At 45.7% G+C, this 17,404-nt stretch overlaps 1 protein-coding gene across 1 annotated transcript; it reads left to right on the top strand.

Annotated features, from left to right (window-relative positions):
* The first annotated feature begins 3,116 nt into the window (after positions 1-3,116).
* Positions 3,117-17,154, top strand: TMEM11 (transmembrane protein 11). The gene is made up of 2 exons (XM_070954988.1): positions 3,117-3,182; positions 16,113-17,154. The coding sequence occupies exons 1-2, from the start codon at positions 3,118-3,120 to the stop codon at positions 16,627-16,629; spliced, it is 582 nt and encodes a 193-aa protein (XP_070811089.1). The 5' UTR covers position 3,117; the 3' UTR covers positions 16,630-17,154.
* The last annotated feature ends 250 nt before the right edge of the window (positions 17,155-17,404 follow it).

The following is a 17,404-nucleotide window of genomic DNA, read 5'->3' as shown; positions in this document are numbered from 1 at the left end:
AGCTTATCTGATGGACATCTGCCCTCCCAGCAGTGTTAAGACAGCTTGTCGTACCGTTCGAAAACTTGAACTTCTCCTTACTGTTCACTAACTCATCATGGCACCTTCATTGTCTTCAGTGGTCTCTGCCTGAAGACGTCCTCCCTTATCTAGAAAATACTACTGGGCGCTGAGGAGGCGAAGAGAGATGATTTATCTTAAATACGATGGGAATATTTTCCTCGGCTAAAGAAGGAGGCTTGCAAAGGTCAGAGTTAGTCTGAAATGCAATATTTCAGAAATGCTCCAGCTTTCTTCCATGATGCCCCAACAAAAGTTTGTGGAACTTAACTGAGATTTTTTTTTTTTTTTTAGTAACACTGATGCTTTTATTTTGGGGGTGGGGGAAACCCCTCGCTTTTCTGCAGTTTTTAATTTTTGCATTGCAGAGGGACAAAGGTCTCCAAGGATAGCAGGAGGAAGACGGGTGATAGCAATCAGGTCCTTTATCTTTGAAGGACTCAGAGGGTGGAATGGAGGCTCTTCCCCCCCCCCATTTTTCTCTATTGAAGTATCTCAGTTGTAAGTGTCTCAGTGCAGCTTTGATCTGTCCCAGAGGTGGTGCAATTCCAGCTGTGGTTGAACTGACTAGAGATTCTTGAAAGTCCCAACTTCTCCGGAAGAGGCCAAATTGGGGGAATGAAACTTTTCGCAGATCTTTTGAGAAGGAAAAAAAAAATATTTCTGAGATCTGCTGGAGGAAGAACAGGGCACGGATAAAGCACCTCTTTATTGTTAGATTGGGGATGGGAAGTCCATTAGGTGGGCACACAGAGTTTCAAGAACCATAGGATGGGTCCAATCTCAAGAACTACCTGCAACTTCAAGAGCCATCAGCTTAGACGATTCGGAGGGCCGGGGGGGGGGGGGACGACCTCGTGTTTTCCACCCACGTGGGATTATTTTCACCCTTATTCTATGTGCCTTTCTGACTCAGGACTTCTTAACAATGACCTTTCTGGTTGGTGTACATGTGTGTTTTTAATATTTTTTTTCCTTCTTGGGTTGTGTCATTAATAAAAATCTGACCCTGTTGCATGAAATATAATTTTTAAAAGCGTGGCTAAGCTGTTTGGTCACTAACGATCACTTGATTTGGTGGGGTTGGGCCAGGGGTGAAATCTACTTACCTTCCTTACCGGTTCGGAAGCACACGTGCCACGCGTGTGCGCACGCCTGTGGGTGCACAAAACCTGCGCATGCACAGAAGGTAATAAAACATTACTTCCTGGATAAAACCAGGAAGTTATGACACCCGGGCAGTGATCGCTACTGGATCGCCGAACCACAGGGAAAAAATCACTACCGGATCGGGCGATCCGGTCTCATCCAGGAGCATTTCACCCGATTGGGGACTTGTAAGACAATGAAAAAAGGCACAGATTCACTTATGTCAAAGACTGAAATCAATCAATCTCTCTCTTTTCTTTTCCTTTCCTTATTTATTTATTGGTTCGATTTATATGCCGCCCTTCTCCGGAGACTCAGGGCGGCTTACAATGCATTAAGCAATAGCCTTCATACTTTTGTATATACCTGCTTAGTAGGGCTTTTGGCCCCCCCAAGCGGTGTTCTTTTTTATACAAAGTCAGCTTATTGCCCCCACGATCCGGGTCCTCATTTTAACTACCTCGGAAGGATGGAAGGCTGAGTCAACCTTGAGCCTGGTGACATTTGAACTCGCAGTAACTGCAGGCAGCTGGCAGCTAAGTGCTACTTAACAGCACTTTAGTCTGCTGCACCACCAAGGCTCTTCAAACTTATGCCAAAGACATTGATCAATCAATCTCTCTTTTCTTTTTTCTTTCTTTCTTTCTTTCTTTCTTTCTTTCTTTCTTTCTTTCTTTCTTTCTTTCTTTCTTTCTTTCTTTCTTTCTTTCTTCTTTCCTTCCTTCCTTCCTTCCTTTTCTTTCTTTTCTTCCTCTTTCTCTGTCTCTCCTCATCAATCAATCATCAATCAATCATTATCGTCTATTCTAGACAGAGCAACTTTTCAAGCCGAGGTCGAGAGACGACAGAAAAAGCGGTTTCTTGGACAGATTCACAGGCAGTGCTAAACCATCCTATGTTAATTCAAGTCTATTGCAACAGGCTTTGAAAATCATAAGGGTTGAGGTTCAGTTAGTAGGTTATTCAAACTTGATCAAAGCTAATATGTTTTTTAATTTTGGCTGTTCACCGCCCTGAGTCCCTTCTGGGAGAAGGGCGGTATACAAATTAAATTAATAAATAAATAAAAATAAATAAAATAATAGCTGGCAGGAAAATTCTGGGAGTTGAAGTCCAGGCTTCTTAAAGTGACCAGATTTACTTGCTAACTTGGGTGTTTTCCCATGTTCTTTTCTGGCTTAGTGTGACTTTTGGGTCGTTTTTTTTGTTTTTTGTTTAAACAAACCATGGTTTATCGAGATGTTGGTTTGATGATCGCCCAGTTAGGACTCTTCCACCAAAAAAAGTCCCACTGACTAGGAACTTTGCAATGGCGATCGCCGCTTGCAACGGAAAGCACGTGCTTCGCTCCATTTCATTAATTTCGTTTTATGATTCATTTTCCATGCCAAACGTGCGAAACCCGAGAAAACGAGGTGCCGGGCTCCCATTGGCTGAGCCGCGCAAAGTGGGCGGAGCCAGAACTCCAGCCAAAGCAACCCTCGTCCGCTCTCCGGAGTGTGGGCTAAAACCTTTTTTTTTCTCTCTCTCTCTCTCTCTCTCTCTCTCCGCCCCTCTCGCGCTCACGTGGGCCCGTACCTCTCCCCGCCCTTCCCTGGGAAAGGTAGTTTTTCCCTTCCTGCTCCTCCTACCGCTTTCCCTGGCCGCGGGACTTCATTTCCCAAGCGGCACCGCTCGCGCTCTTCTCCACCGCCACCCCGGTTCCTTTTCCCCGCCAAGATGGCCGGAGTTTGTAGTTTGTGCGAGAGGAGGCGCCCGTTGCCAGGGCTTCCTCGGCGCCCTCCTGCCGGACTCCGTTTCCCGGCAGCCTTCGGGAAGCGGCTCCCAAAGCCTGCCTCTCCGCCCTCCGCCCAGCCCCGCCATCCGCTGCCCCTTTCGGCGGAGACATTTGCGAAGCCTTTTTCCAAGATGGCGGCCTGGGGAAGGAGGCGAGCGGGGCCCGGCAGCTCCAGCGGCGGCGCCGCCAGGGAGAGGTGAGTCCCGCCGGGCCTCCTCGGTCCTTTGGAGCAGGTCCTGAGGGGCAGGGAAGCGGCTCCTGTGAGGGGGGGGAACTGGAAGCCCCCTCCCCGCCTGGGGGGGGTTATTGGGGGGGAGGAGAAGGGGAGAGCAAGCAACCTCCAAGGACTACAATACCCATCGTCCGAAACGGCCCCCCCGCCGCCGATTCTCCCCCTTTTCCAGGCTTTGGAGACGTATCCCTCCACCCCCTCCTCAAAAAAGACAAAAAAAAGCCAGCCATTGAATTGCAGGTCCTAATTTGGGGGTGGGAGGGTGGGGGTGGGGGGGAAGGGAAATCACATTCCTAGTGAGGAGGGGGAGGAGAACGGTTGAGGAGGGCCCCAAACCCCTGTGAGTTGAGCTACACCAGGGCTTTTGAAGTTGGAAATGTGGGGAGGGGGGAGGTTAAACCAGGTTTTGGGGGGGGCAGGAGGGAGGGAGGGAAGAAAGGGATGGGGGGATTAAACCAGCCTTGGTGGGGGGGGGGTGCAGGGAAGAAGGTGTAGAGGTTAAACCAGCTTTGGGGGGGACAGGAAGGAGGGATGGAGGGGGTTAAACCAGTCTTGGGGGCAGGGGGGGTGGGGGGTAGGTCAAAGCAATCTGGGGATGGAGGGATGAGGGGGGTGGGTTAAAACCAGTCAGTGAGGGAGAAGGAAGGGGTGGGAGTGGGGTTTAAACCAGCCTTGGGGGCAGGAGGGATGGGGGGGGTCAAAGCAACCTGGGGGAGAGGGAGGAAGGGATGGGGGTTTAAACCAGTGGGAGGGGGAGAGAGGAAGGAATGGGGGAAGTTAAACCAGTCTTGGGGGCAGGAGGGATGGTGGTCAAAGCAACCTTGTGGGGGGAGGGAGGGAGGGATGGGGGGGTTAAAACCAGTCAGGGGGGGAGAGAGGAAGGGATGGGGGTGTGGGGTTAAACCAGCCTTGGAGGCAGGAGGGATGAGGGACGGGTTAAACCAACCTCGGGGGGGAGAGGGAGGAAGAGATGGGGCGGTAGGTTGGGGCTGGCAGTGTGAACCAGTCAAGGGTTGTGAGAATGACCTTGGGTGGACAAGGGTCAAAGGAGAGTTCAAAGCAGGGATTGAGGACTGGGGGGTGGAGGAAGGAAGCGTCTCCAGAAGGGACTCTCCTAGTTTTGGAGAGAATCAAAGTAATGGGGGGGGTGGAGGGGAGAGAGGAGAAAGACTTCCAGCCCTCCAAAATTCTGTTGGGGTAACTCAAAAGTGCTTTTTTTCCCCCCCAAGGGGCAACTGGACTTTCAGGTTTTTCTTTGAAGACGTTTCGCTTCTCATCCGAGAAGCTTCTTCAGCTCTGAGTGGATGGTGGGGAATGGAAGGATTTATACTCCTTGCAGACAGAGCTGGTCGTTTGCATTCTTTTTAGAGAGTCCTTGAGGTCACTTGGAGGCTTATCTGTGTCCTCAGGGTCATCGGAGTAGTGCAAATGGGGTGTGGAGCCTTCGACCACTTCCTAAACGCATCGCACAACATAGGGGAACACATCGGGACTAGATTCGGCAGTCCATCTGCATTTCAAAGACAATTTTGACATTTTGAAGACAGCAAAGTCCATATTTTGGACAGAGAGGACTGCCGGTTTGAAAGAAGAGGGGTCAAAGAGGCCACCTATGTCAAAATTGAACAGCTCTCTCTCAACTGAGGGGCAGGGATACAACATCTTCTATTTCCAGCCTACAACACAGTCCTTTCAGCAGTTCCAAGAAGGCCCCGCACCTTCGCAACTCAGGTAACTCTGAGGACACTGATAAACCTCCAAGTGGCCTCAATGACCCTCAGAAAGGATGCAAATGACCAATTCTATCTGCAAGGAGTATAAATCCTTCCATTCCCCACCATCAAGTCAGAGCTGAAGAAGCTTCTTGGATGAGAAGCAAAACATCTTCAAAGAAAAGAAAAAATCCCAGAAAGTCCAGTTGCCTCTTAAAAAAAGCACCTTTGGGACAGCCATGACCTGGATGACTGAGAATCTCCATAGACACTGTTGGGGTAACCTTACAATAGATATAGATTGAGTTCTCCTGGGTGTGCTTTTTCTGGACTACCTAACAGGGCTGGTAGAAGCTGGGCAAAGAGGGATTTGATGGAACAACCCATGGAAAGGTGCTCTATCCTATTAATGCAGCTGCAGGGAAATGACATGGGTGGGGGGGATCAGCTGGGGCCCTGGGTGGCTGTGGCTGCAGGAAAGGAGGGGAGGCTGGGAGCAATGAAAGGCATAGATATGAAAAATTTGGGGCTTTTTGGAGGCGAGTGTGAAGTTGCATTTGTCCTGGGGAACTGCTGGGTGGGAGAGGAAAGAGTCCGGCTGTTTTGGAAAGGCTCAGGTTTTGTGAAAAAGGGTGGGCTTGGCTTGGAAGGGAGAATGATGATTATGATTAGATTTTTATCTCTGTGTTTATATATCAGTCAAGGCAGTGAGCACATCTCATTGTGGGTTGGGGTGGACATCAGGGGGGGGGCAAATGTGGGAAGGGAAAAGTCAAGATCCATCCTCAGCTCAGGAAATTCTCGCCTTTCTTTCCTACATGTCGGCATCAGGGAGACGTAAAGTGTCCTCGTTTGCTTCTGAAGGTGGTTCCTCAGTGCTCCCAATTTTTTTAAAAAATGTATAGACATTTTATTAAAAAGATTACAATTAACAAGATAAAGAACAAAAGAAAAAGACAGAAACTGCAAGAAAGAAAGAAAGAAAAAGAAAAAAAGAAAGAAAGAGAAAGAAAGAAAGAAAGAAAGAAAGAAAGAAAGAAAGATATATATAAAGATGTAACGTTTCTCTTCATCACAAGTACAAACTATTTTAGTAATTTATCACCTTCTTTTAAAATATAACAAATGAACTCTTCTTCCCAATCCCCATTGCTTACTTTCCTTAAAAGCCTCGTTCTTCAGTCTTGATGTCCGCAAAAGGCCATTAAGAATTATCAGTCATAAGCACCAGATCTATTTTAAGCTTGATCAAATAAACCAACTTTACATTCTTCCTTTTAACAATCTTGATCTTTAATCCCATCAAATAATGTTCGAGGATTTGATTTCATCTTTTTTTAGTCCCTTCTTACAAAGTCCTTCAAAGCTTTAATGAATATTTTTTTTTGTCAATCTAGTATAGGAAAGTTAGCCAAGTAACTCCTTCGATTTGTTATTTGTACATCGCTTTCAATTATAAAGGTATCAGCCACTTTTCATTCATATTATCCAGCTTAGCATCTTTTTCCATATCATTCTTGTAGCTGGTCATTTTGAAACTCGCTTTCAGATCAATTTGGAGAGAAATTACAAAGGGCCCTTCGTTCTTCAATTCACCATTTCTTCCCTGCAAGTCTTAATTTTTTTTTTAATTTTAGGTTGTCGTTTCTGAACATTTCCCTGAATCTTTCAAAAGTGATTTCTGAGTGCCCACAATTGTTGATGCTGGTTGACTTGTATTTGTTGTTATTGTTTAGGTGGGTGAAGTTTTTATCTTGGATTTGGAAAATTAATTTGGGAGCTGGCATGGAATTAATGGAGTTGTGGGTGGGCTCTTAGCTTGGGAACTTTTAAACATTTCACCGTTGGCTTTTCTAGCAAGATAGAAAAATGGACAGATGGATATATTTTTGTTGGCATGGAAAGTAAAGAGTCTAAATACGGTTTGGAGGAAAGCAGGAGGGGAGGGCTTGAGCTCCTGAATGAAAAGTGGGAAATAAATATTTTTATTTTCTTCCTCTTGGGTTACTTTCTGAAAGAGAAATAGTTACAACTCAACTGTTGTAACTATTGTTACAACTGTTGTAACGAAGTCAACTTAATTTTTATTCTACTGCCCCAGTTTCAAACTTTTCGGTGTAGTTTGCTGCAGGATGGGGCTGTGAGGGTTTCTTTTATTGTTGAAATAGTTGGATCTGCAAAGGAATGAAAGAAAAAGAGCTTAATTTTTTCAGGAAATGTGTTAAGAGTAGGGGTCTCCAACCTTGGGGACTTGTGGACTTCAACTCCCAGAATTCCTCAGCCAGCTTTGCTTAAAGTGCCCAATGTTGGAGACCCCTACTCTCAAGAACTTGGCTACGAACACTTGCATGTTCTCCATTGTCCCTCAACAGATTGGATCAATCACATGTGGATTTTGTTATCAAGGGGTTGCCAGTCAAAAGATGACATCGTTATCAAGTTTGCATTTCTTAGGTTGCTTGTTCAACAGGGTTAACCATTAAACCACAGTGAGGAAACGGTGGTTGAAGCAGATGCTTTATTGCTCCAGTCTCTAGTTGATTTATTTTTATTGATTTACTAGATTTTTATCTCGTCTTTATAAGTAACTCACAGGGGCAAACATACCTAATACTCCTTCCACCTCCTGTTCTCCCCATGACAACAATCCTATGAGGTAGGTTGGGCTAAGAGAGGGGGGGGACTGGCCCAAAGTCACCCAACCTTCTTTCATGCCTAATGTGGGACTAGAACTCACAGTCTCCTGGTGATTGGCCCAAAGTCACTCAGCTAGTTTTCATGCCTTGAAGTGAGACTAGAACTCACAGTCTCCTGGTGATTGGCGCAAAATCATCCAGCTAGTTTTCATGCCTTGAAGTGAGACTAGAACTTCCGGTCTCTTGGTTATAGGCCCAAAGTCACCCAGCTGGCTTCCATGTTTAACGCCGGACTAGAACTCACCATCTCCTGGATTGGCTCAAAGTCACCCAGTTGGCTTTCATGGCTAAGGCGGGACTAGAACTCACTGTCTTCTTTGGTGATTGGCCCAAAGTCACCCAACTGTCTTTCATGCCTAATGCAGGACTAGAACTCGCAGTCTCCTGGTGATTGGTGCAAAATCATCCAGCTCGTTTTCATGCCTGAAGTGAGACTAGAACTCACAGCCTCCTGGTGATTGGCTCAAAGTCACCCGGCTGGCTTCCATGCCTGAGGAGGAACTAGAACTCACAGCCACCTAGTTTCCAGCCTGGTGCTGGAAACTAGGTGGCACAAAAACAGCTCTAATGCAAGGCAAAGAGTACATTTTATTATTAGTCCTCTACATACTCTCTCCAGAAGCCAGTCCCAGCTCTAAAGTATGTTTCCATTGTATTCTGGGATCCCATCCAGAATTACAAGGGCACTCCCTGGCTTGCATTTATTAATATTTATTTGCTCCATAATAAAGTTTCTTTCTCCCCCTCCCACAAATTGTTGGAAACATCCCCTTCCTTCCTCGCCCTAAAGTAGAATTAGCGGTGGTGTTTTTACAGCTCACCCTGGGAAACATATTCGCTGGCTGATATATATATATATATATATATATTTATGATCCATATTTCTGAAAACGTGGGAGGGTTGATCGGCATTCTTGTCCTGAAGGCTTCCAAGCAGCTGTCCGAGAAAAATTCTTCTTTGAACCATGCGGTGATTTCAGATCTCATGTTTCTGAGCAAGTAATAATGGCATCCTAGTTAGATTCTTTCCTTTAAGAGTTTCTCCCACATCGTTTTTCTTCCCCCTGCTTTTTCCGGAAACATCTCCCAAGAGTCGCTGGCTGCAGCTAGGAATGTAGTTTAGAGTCAATGAATTACGTTCACACCCGTTATCGGCCTGTTTTCACAACGGTCCAATCCTTCTTATCCCAATTCCTCCCATTCAGAGCTGTTTTTCCTGGCCCTTTTCCTTGACGTTGTGTTTGGACTGCTTTGCAGGCAAAGGCTATAGGTATGAAAGGACTAATATTAGTGGGATTAATAATGCATTATTGCAGGGGTATCCTCCATCCTTGGCCGCTTTTAAGACTTGTGGACTTCAATTCCCAGAATTCCAAAGCTCGGAGCTGGCTGGGGAATTGTGGGAGTTGAAGTCCATAAATCTGAAAGTTGGGCACACATAACCCACTCCCTTGTTGCATTGTTTCTCAGCCTTGGCAATTTCAAGATAGATGGGACTTCATTCTGGGAGTTGAGGCCCACCTATTGTAAAGTTGAGAAACTTCTTAAATTTATTGGAAAAGAAATTGGAAAAGGACTTATGATTTGGCTCATCGTAACCCCTTTGGATATGGGAGGCCAAGTCCGTTTTGTCCTCAGCTGCAATATGCGTGGAGCGATAGGGAATTGAACAGCCAGCTCCAATGCTTAAAACTTTCTTGAAGTTTCTGCCAGCAATGTTGCGGATGATTGTTGGCCCCTGGGTGGGTCTGTGATTAGGTTGCATAATAAACTAGCATTCAATTATTTTCCAGTGTTCTTTGATTGTGCTTTAGGTCCTGCCTTACGTTAATCCAGGGGTTCTGCGACCTTAAACACTCAAAAGAGCCATTTGGACCCGTTTCCCACAGAAAAGAAAACACCGGGAGCCACAAAACCTGAGTGGGCGTGGCCAACTCAACGTCACTCCCACCCAGTCACATGACATACCCCCGCCACGCCTACCCAGGCCTTCTCTCTCTCCCCCCCTCTCATTTCTGTTTTTCTTTTTCCTCTCCCTTCTTTCCTTCCTTCCTTTCCCCTTTCATTTGTTTCCCTTTCTTTTCCCTCTCTCTCATTCTCTCCCTCATGCTCTCTCTCATTTCTCTCTCAATTGTTGCTCTTTTTTCCTCTCTCATTCTCTCCCTCCATCATTTTCTCTCTCTGGGGTAAAAATCTATCGTAAGATAGTTTTCTATTTAAGATACATAAATAATTTAGTTTATTCAGCATGAAATGGAGCTTAGTTATGTAGCATGAAAAAACCACCCTGGTATTGATTTTAATTTTTTAGGGACATTTGGTTTAGTATCTTGATGTTTGGCTTGGGTCAATGCAAGTGATGTTCCAGAATCTGTGTAGGGCTTGCTCTAAAGGCTCAATTGTTGTATCTAAAGATGCGTATAATTTTTTTAAAATTATTCCGTTCAGTATTGTGTGAATCTCAAAAGATTGCCTGCGGTTTCCTCGTGGCAAGGTTTTTCTGAGATGGTTTGCCATTGCCTCCTTCCCAGGGTAGAGAGAAAGTGACTGGCCCAAGGTCACCTAGCTAGCTTTTTTGCCTAAGGCGGAATTGGAACTCACCACCTCCTGGTTTGTAGGCTTACCATTAATCGTTAGCTACACCAAACTGGTTTTCCACTCTGTGGGTTACATTATCCTCCTTGTGCTCCTGTTTTGTATAAAACCGGGATCCGTTAAAACTGCCGAGTCATTCGTTTCACAGTTTAAACATTTCAGTTTTGCAATTTATGTTTCAGCCATAAATTATTGCCTTAATTTTTTTTTTTCCCTCTTGTGAACCTGGGTGCCGGTAATTAAGCACAATTAACCATCTCTGGCCTGTTTTAATAAGTACCTTCTGAATGTTCGGAAAGTGCCCAGAAAGCAATAAATATTATTAATTGATCCTTACCCGACTGGTTGGATTACTATATATATATATATATATATATATCAGGCTGGTGTTTTCGTTTTAAAGGCAGTCAAGTTTGCGTGATTTAAAAGAGAGATTCCGGTCTCTTGCTTGTGTTTTCAAAACTTTGCTTCGTCTAATGGGACAGAGTTGAATAAGAATTATAATTTTTGTCCTTTTATTAGAGAAGAAAATGTAAAACATTTCCCCTTCTTTCGTGCAGGCTCCTTGTTGCATTTCTGCATAGCGATCCTCTACTTAAAAGAACAGAATGTTTCTTGGAAGGGAAAGCACGTTCTAGCTTTCCTGGGAAATATAAGGTAGTGCTCAACTTACGACCACAACTGACCTCAACGTTTCTGTAACTAAGCGAGACCGTTGTTCAGTGAATTTTGCCTCACTTTGCAAACTTTCTCACTCTTTATTTGTTAGGCAAATCCCTGAAATTGTGAAGTTAGTAACACAGTTCTTAAATGAATCTGACTTCAGGAAAACACATTTCTGGGCTATTTCCGGTGAAATGCAAAGCTGCAAATGGCATTAGTATGACTGAACGGGGGACACCTGCCTGTTTAGCGACCGTTCAAAGTTACGACGGGGCTGAAAAGAGTGACTTACGACCAATCCTTGCACTTATGAGCGTTGCAGCCACAGGGGGGTTTGTAAACTATTGATGGGGGATTTGGCAAGTTGTGTGAATGCGACCTTTCCTGGTTCTCCCCCCCCCAGATGACTTAACATAATGCACCAGCATGATGACAAGAAGGCTGGTTGTGGACTTGTCGACTTAACAACCGCAATTGACTCCCAGATTTTTGTCGCTAAGCCAAACAGTTGATAAGAGAGTTTTGCCTCATTTTACGATCTTCCTTGCCGTGGTCGCTCAGTGAAGCACTGCAATTGTTAAATTCGTCAACCGGGTCGTTAAGTGAATCTGGCTTCCCCATTGTTGGCTAGAAGGTCGCAAAAAGGTCCCGTGACCCCGGGACATGGCAACCATCATAAATACAAGCCAATTGCCAAGGGTTTGAATTTTGATCACGTCACCATGGGGATGCTGCAACGGTCATAAATGTGAAGAACAGTCATAAGTCAACTTTCTTCAGTGCCGTTGTAACTTGGGTCATTAAATGAATTGTTGTAAGTCTAGGGCAGCGGTCTGCAAACTTAAACACTCAAAGAGCCATTTGGACCCGTTTCCCACCGAAAAGAAAACACCGGGAGCCACAAAACCCTTCCTGTGCCTGATTATTTCTTGAGCGGCCACAAAACTATCATACGTAGTTGAATTAAACGTTCTGTTTTCTTCTGAAACTTTTCTTTTCTTGGATTTATCCATGGTTGGCCTACCGGGGGTTGAAAAGCTCAATAAATCACGTGCCGGCGGGTGTCACACATTGGCGGTTGTGGCGCATATTTTGAGCGACGGAGCCGCAGCAGAGGGGTGAAAGAGCCACATGCGGCTCCAGAGCCGCAGGTTGCTGACCCCTGGCCTAGGGCTACCTGTATTCCAAAGGGACGCGGTGGCTCAGTGGCTAAGACACTGAGCTTGTTGATCGGAAGGTCGGCAGTTCAGCAGTTCGAATCCCTAGTGCTGCGTAATGGGGTGAGGTCCCGTGACTTGTCCCAGCTTCTGCCAACGTAGCAGTTCGAAAGCACGTTTAAAAAATGCAGGTAGAAAAATAGGGAACCACCTTTGGTGGGAAGGGAACAGCGTTCCATGCGCCTTTGGCGTTGAGTCATGCTGGCCTTGTGACCACGGAGACGTCTTCGGACAGCGCTGGCTCTTTGGCTTTGAAACGGAGATGAGCACCGCCCCCTAGAGTCAGGAACGACTAGCACATATGTGTGAAGGGAAACTACCTTTACCTGTATTCCTACCTTTACCTTTACCTGTATTGCAGGCAGCTTACTTTGAAGGTGTGCAGAAACTGTCAGCCTCCAGTGGGGTGGGACTCCAGAGGCCCTGTGAAGTGGCACAACCCATGTACCCTCTCTGGTAGACCTTGTACCGTGTGACTTGAATCTTGTGCGACATCACAACCGTCCACAAAGAAAGCATTCACCTCTCTTCAGGAGCTATTACTGGAAATTTCGATCTCGGCTTACTCTTCAAACAGACCATTTATTTTTATAAACAGCTAACAAACCTTAAATAAGCATATTTAAGATTGATCCAGGAAACGGCCGGCGATGCCTCTGCACACAGTTAATGTAGCATACATAATTCATAAGCGTGCTTTCCCATTTTCTGTACTTTTTTTTGAAGCCAGCTTAATCTTAGGACCAGCTTTTTAAAAGGTATCTTTTTGGCCTTTATAGCTGGAATAATTTTTTTTTTAAAAAAATGGTAAAGTTAAATATTTGTCCTCAAATTAAGTGACATCTGATTTTCAGATGATCAGGACTTTGTTACACCTGGATGTGGCACTAAATTTTTTGATGTTGAAAAATGAAATTCAAAAAGGAGTAATAAAAAATTGCCCCTCTTTCTTAGAAAAATATTTTCAGTGCAGTATTTTCAAATTCTCTACATGACAGTAGAGTAGGAATCTTGGATGTGCAGTTTTATTTGGCTTAAAGCTGGTAACCTACTAGTTAAACTTAAGCATTAATTGATATATCTACAGCTATGATAGATACACAAACATGAATACAGCTAGTCCTTGACTTACAACAGTTTATTTACTGACCAAAGTTACAGGGGCACTGACAAAAATGACTTATGACCAGTTTTCACACTTAATAGAATAGAATAACAGAGTTGGAAGGGACCTTGGAGGTCTTCTAGTCCAACCCCCTGCTTAGGCAGGAAACCCTACACCACAAACGGTTATTCAACATCATCTTAAAAACTTCCAGAGTTGGAGATTCAACCTGGAAATGAGGAGAAACTTTCTGACAGTGAGAACCATCAACCGATGGAACAGAAGTTGCCTTCGGAAGTTGTGGGAGCTTCATCACTGGAAGCTTTCAAGAAGAGACTGGACTGCCATCGGTCAGAAATGGTGTAGAGTCTCCTGCTTGGTCAGGGGGTTGGACTAGATGACCTACAAGGTCCCTTCCAACTCTGTTAATCTAAATGCAGGATTTCAGCCATCTTTCATAGAGCAGTAGGATTCTCTGACAATGTTGGGCTACCCCAACAAATATAATATTATTACAGCTGCTTCTAAAGCCATGGGAACAGCTGGGTGGGATCAAAATTCAAACAGGGCAGCATTACTCTTCCCCATCAGATGTCATCAGAAACCCATAATGTACGTGCATTAGTTTCCCCCCTGCTCACGTTTCTCTTCCCGTAGGTATAAATAGCTTCTATAACAGCTATACAGTGGACTTCAACTCCCAGAATTCCCCAGCTAGCATGGCTGGCTGGGGAATTCTGGGAGTTGAAGTCTACCCATCTTAAAGTTACCAAGGGAGAGAATCATTGGACTGGATGGTCTTTCTGGTCTTTCCAACTCTATTGTTCATGGCTGGCTGGGGAATTCTGGGAGTTGAAGTCCACCCATCTTAAAGTTACCAAGAGAGAGAATCACTGGACTGGATGGCCTTTCTGATCTTTCCAACTCTATTGTTCATGGCTGGCTGGGGAATTCTGGGAGTTGAAGTCCACCCATCTTAAAGTTACCAAGGGAGAGAATCATTGGACTGGATGGTCTTTCTGGTCTTTCCAACTCTATTGTTCATGGCTGGCTGGGGAATTCTGGGAGTTGAAGTCCACTCATCTTAAAGTTACCAAGAGAGAGAATCACTGGACTGGATGGCCTTTCTGGTCTTTCCAACTCTATTGTTCATGGCTGGCTGGGGAATTCTGGGAGTTGAAGTCCATCCATCTTAAAGTTACCAAGGGAGAGAATCACTGGACTGGATGGCCTTTCTGATCTTTCCAACTCTATCATTCATGGCTGGCTGGGGAATTCTGGGAGTTGAAGTCCACCCATCTTAAAGTTACCAAGGGAGAGAATCATTGGACTGGATGGTCTTTCTGGTCTTTCCAACTCTATTGTTCATGGCTGGCTGGGGAATTCTGGGAGTTGAAGTCCACCCATCTTAACGTTACCAAGGGGTGAGAAACACAACTCTAAAATTCTTCTCTTCCAGGTTTAGGATTGTGATAGGGAAGAGATTTGGTCAAACCACTAAAATCCACGCCGTTCGCCTCTGTCTTACCAACGCCAGCGTTCGAGACAGGCGCTTAAACAAAGGCCGTGAAACCCAAATCCAGCTTTTGTGGGGGGCCCGAAAGCCCGCGTGAATGAATGCGTTGAATAGAGTCGTTCCAAAGCTCGCTCGGATCCTGGCCTGAACAAAAGACCCCTCTCTGTCCGTATGGTTTAGCTTTAGATTTTGTCAATAGCTTTTTTTTTTTTTTTTCCCCTGACGCAGTGGCTTCAAAATGTGCTAAGTTGATAAGCCCACTTTGCATATCCAAACGCTAGCAAAATACTCAGGGAGCAGAATCTGATTTGATGCCATTTCCCTTTTGCTGACGTGTTCAGCGGAGCTGGGAGCGAGTCTGGCATTATCAAAGCCCCCGAGGCCTCTTTAAAATAACTCTGGAGACGCCATAAAGTCCACCACTTCACAGGTTCGAGTAGACATCACTGCTCCTCAAGGTTTTGAAGTGACTTTCCAGTGGCCCAATAGTCAATTGAGACAGTGGGACTTCCCAACCAGACAAACTCTAGGCTGCATTGAAGAGCAACAAAGGTGATTAGGGGACTGGAGGCTAAAACATAGGAAGAACGGTTGCAGGAACTGGGTATGTCTAGTCTACTGAAGAGAAGGATTTAGGGGAAACATGAGAGCAGTCTTCCAGTATCTCAGGGGTTGCCACAAAGAAGAGGGAGTCAAGCTATTCTCCAAAGCACCTGAGGGTAGAACAAGAAGCAGTGGATGGAAACTTATCAAGGAGAGAAGCAACTTAGAACTAAGGAGAAATTTCCTGACAGTGAGAACAATTAATCAGTGGAACAACTTGCCTCCAGAAGCTGTGAATGCTCCAACACTGGAAGTTTTTAAGAAGATGTTGGATAACCATTTGTCTGAAGAGGTGTAGGGTTTCCTGCCTAACCTAAGCAGGGGGTTGGACTAGGATACCACTGAGGTCCGTGTTATTCTGTATCTCTCCCACAATGGAAGAGCGGATGATGAAGATGACGGAGTGGACAGAGATGGATAAAAAAAATGAGTATCGTTAGGGTGCCAGCGATGGGCTCCCAAAAGCCATCCTTGAAGGGGAGGGCAGAGGGGGTGGGACCAGAGGTGAAATACTTCCGGTTCACACCGGTTCAGGCGAACTGGTAGTGATAAAATCTACCTGTTCGGCAAACCGGAAGTAAAAAAAAAAAAAAAGCTACCGGTTCGTCCGAATCGGTATTTCCGATGATCAGCTGCGCCGCATGGTTTATATTCACTAGAAAGCAGGATATCGCGCATGCCCGGGCAATGAAGTGGTGGCAATCCACGGAGGATTTCACCACTGGGTGGGAGGCTTGTTCCTGCACCCCCTCCTCTGAATAACTCTTTCCTCTTTTCCTTCCGACAGGGTCTCCTTATCTGCCACGGACTGTTATATCGTTCACGAAATCTACAACGGGGAGAACGCGCAGGACCAGTTCGAGTACGAGCTGGAGCAAGCCTTGGAAGCCCAGTACAAGTACATCGTGATCGAGCCCACCCGCATCGGGGACGAGACGGCCCGTTGGATCACGGTGGGGAACTGCCTGCACAAGACGGCGGTGCTGGCTGGCACGGCCTGCCTCTTCACCCCGCTGGCCCTCCCCGTGGATTACTCCCACTACATCTCTCTGCCGGCCGGCGTGCTCAGCGTGGCCTGCTGCACCCTCTACGGCATCTCCTGGCAGTTCGACCCCTGCTGCAAGTACCAGGTGGAGTACAACGCCTACAAACTCTCCCGCCTGCCCTTACACACGCTGACCACTTCCACCCCGGTCGTGCTAGTGAGGAAGGACGATCTGCACAGGAAGAGACTGCATAACACGATAGCACTGGCGGCCCTGGTGTACTGTGTAAAGAAGGTGTACGAACTCTACGCCGTATGATCGCGGCCGAGAAAGGTGGGAGGGCGGGCGGGGGGGGGGGAGGGAGGGAGAGAAACCCATCCGAACCGATAATGGTGTATTAAGGACTCCTACAGGAACAATTCGACTATTTTTTTTCCTCTTGAAGTGGTGCCTGGAAAGCAGTTGTTCGGTTTACCCGATCATTATTATTCTTATTATTATTACTATTGTTGCTTCGGTTATCTTTTTTTTTTCTTTTTTTTGGAAAGAAACAATCACACGTCACATCAAAGGATTTCTGTTATTATTATTTTTTTTAAAATGTCTCAGATCTGCGGTGGGGTGGAACAGGACGAGCGATGAAGACAACAGGCGTGGGATCTCGGTGCAAGCAAAACAATTCATGGGGGTTTGGTGGGTAGATTTTGGTCCCTCCACCCATCCTCCTCACCCACCCACCCTTGGGAGGAAAAACCGACCACCTTTAAATATCTTGTTTAATTGTATTCTACAGAACCAGCTCAAAGATATCACTGACCATTCATTAAAGGATGAGAATTTCAAGAGGTCCTTTTTCTTTTGGTCGGGGCGAAAAAACATCTGGTAGGAAACTCTTCAAGCGGGGTGGAATAGCAATAGCTATAGAAGAGCCTTGATAGTACAGTGGTTTAGTGTACCCTGTTATTAACACAGCTGCCTGCAATTTCTGCTGGTTCGAATCTCTCCAAGGCTCAAGGTCGACTCAGCCTTCCATCCTTTCTAAGGTAGGTGAAATGAGGACCCAGTTTGTGGGGGCAATAAGCTGACTTTGTAT

The sequence above is a fragment of the Pituophis catenifer genome, unplaced genomic scaffold, assembly GCF_029215685.1.
Source record: "Pituophis catenifer annectens isolate HBS135680 unplaced genomic scaffold, rPitCat1.0.hap2 SCAF_16, whole genome shotgun sequence".
Taxonomy (NCBI): domain Eukaryota; kingdom Metazoa; phylum Chordata; class Lepidosauria; order Squamata; family Colubridae; genus Pituophis; species Pituophis catenifer.
Note: the sequence above shows the minus strand (reverse complement) of the source record. Positions and strands in the feature narration are given on the sequence as shown.

Bases quoted from the DNA above. Each gene is read 5' to 3' on its own strand.
- TMEM11 (XM_070954988.1), top strand. From the start codon at position 3,118: ATGGCGGCCTGGGGAAGGAGGCGAGCGGGGCCCGGCAGCTCCAGCGGC. The intron at 3,183-16,112 runs GTGAGTCCCGCC...TCCTTCCGACAG, and splicing joins GGCGGCGCCGCCAGGGAGAG to GGTCTCCTTATCTGCCACGG.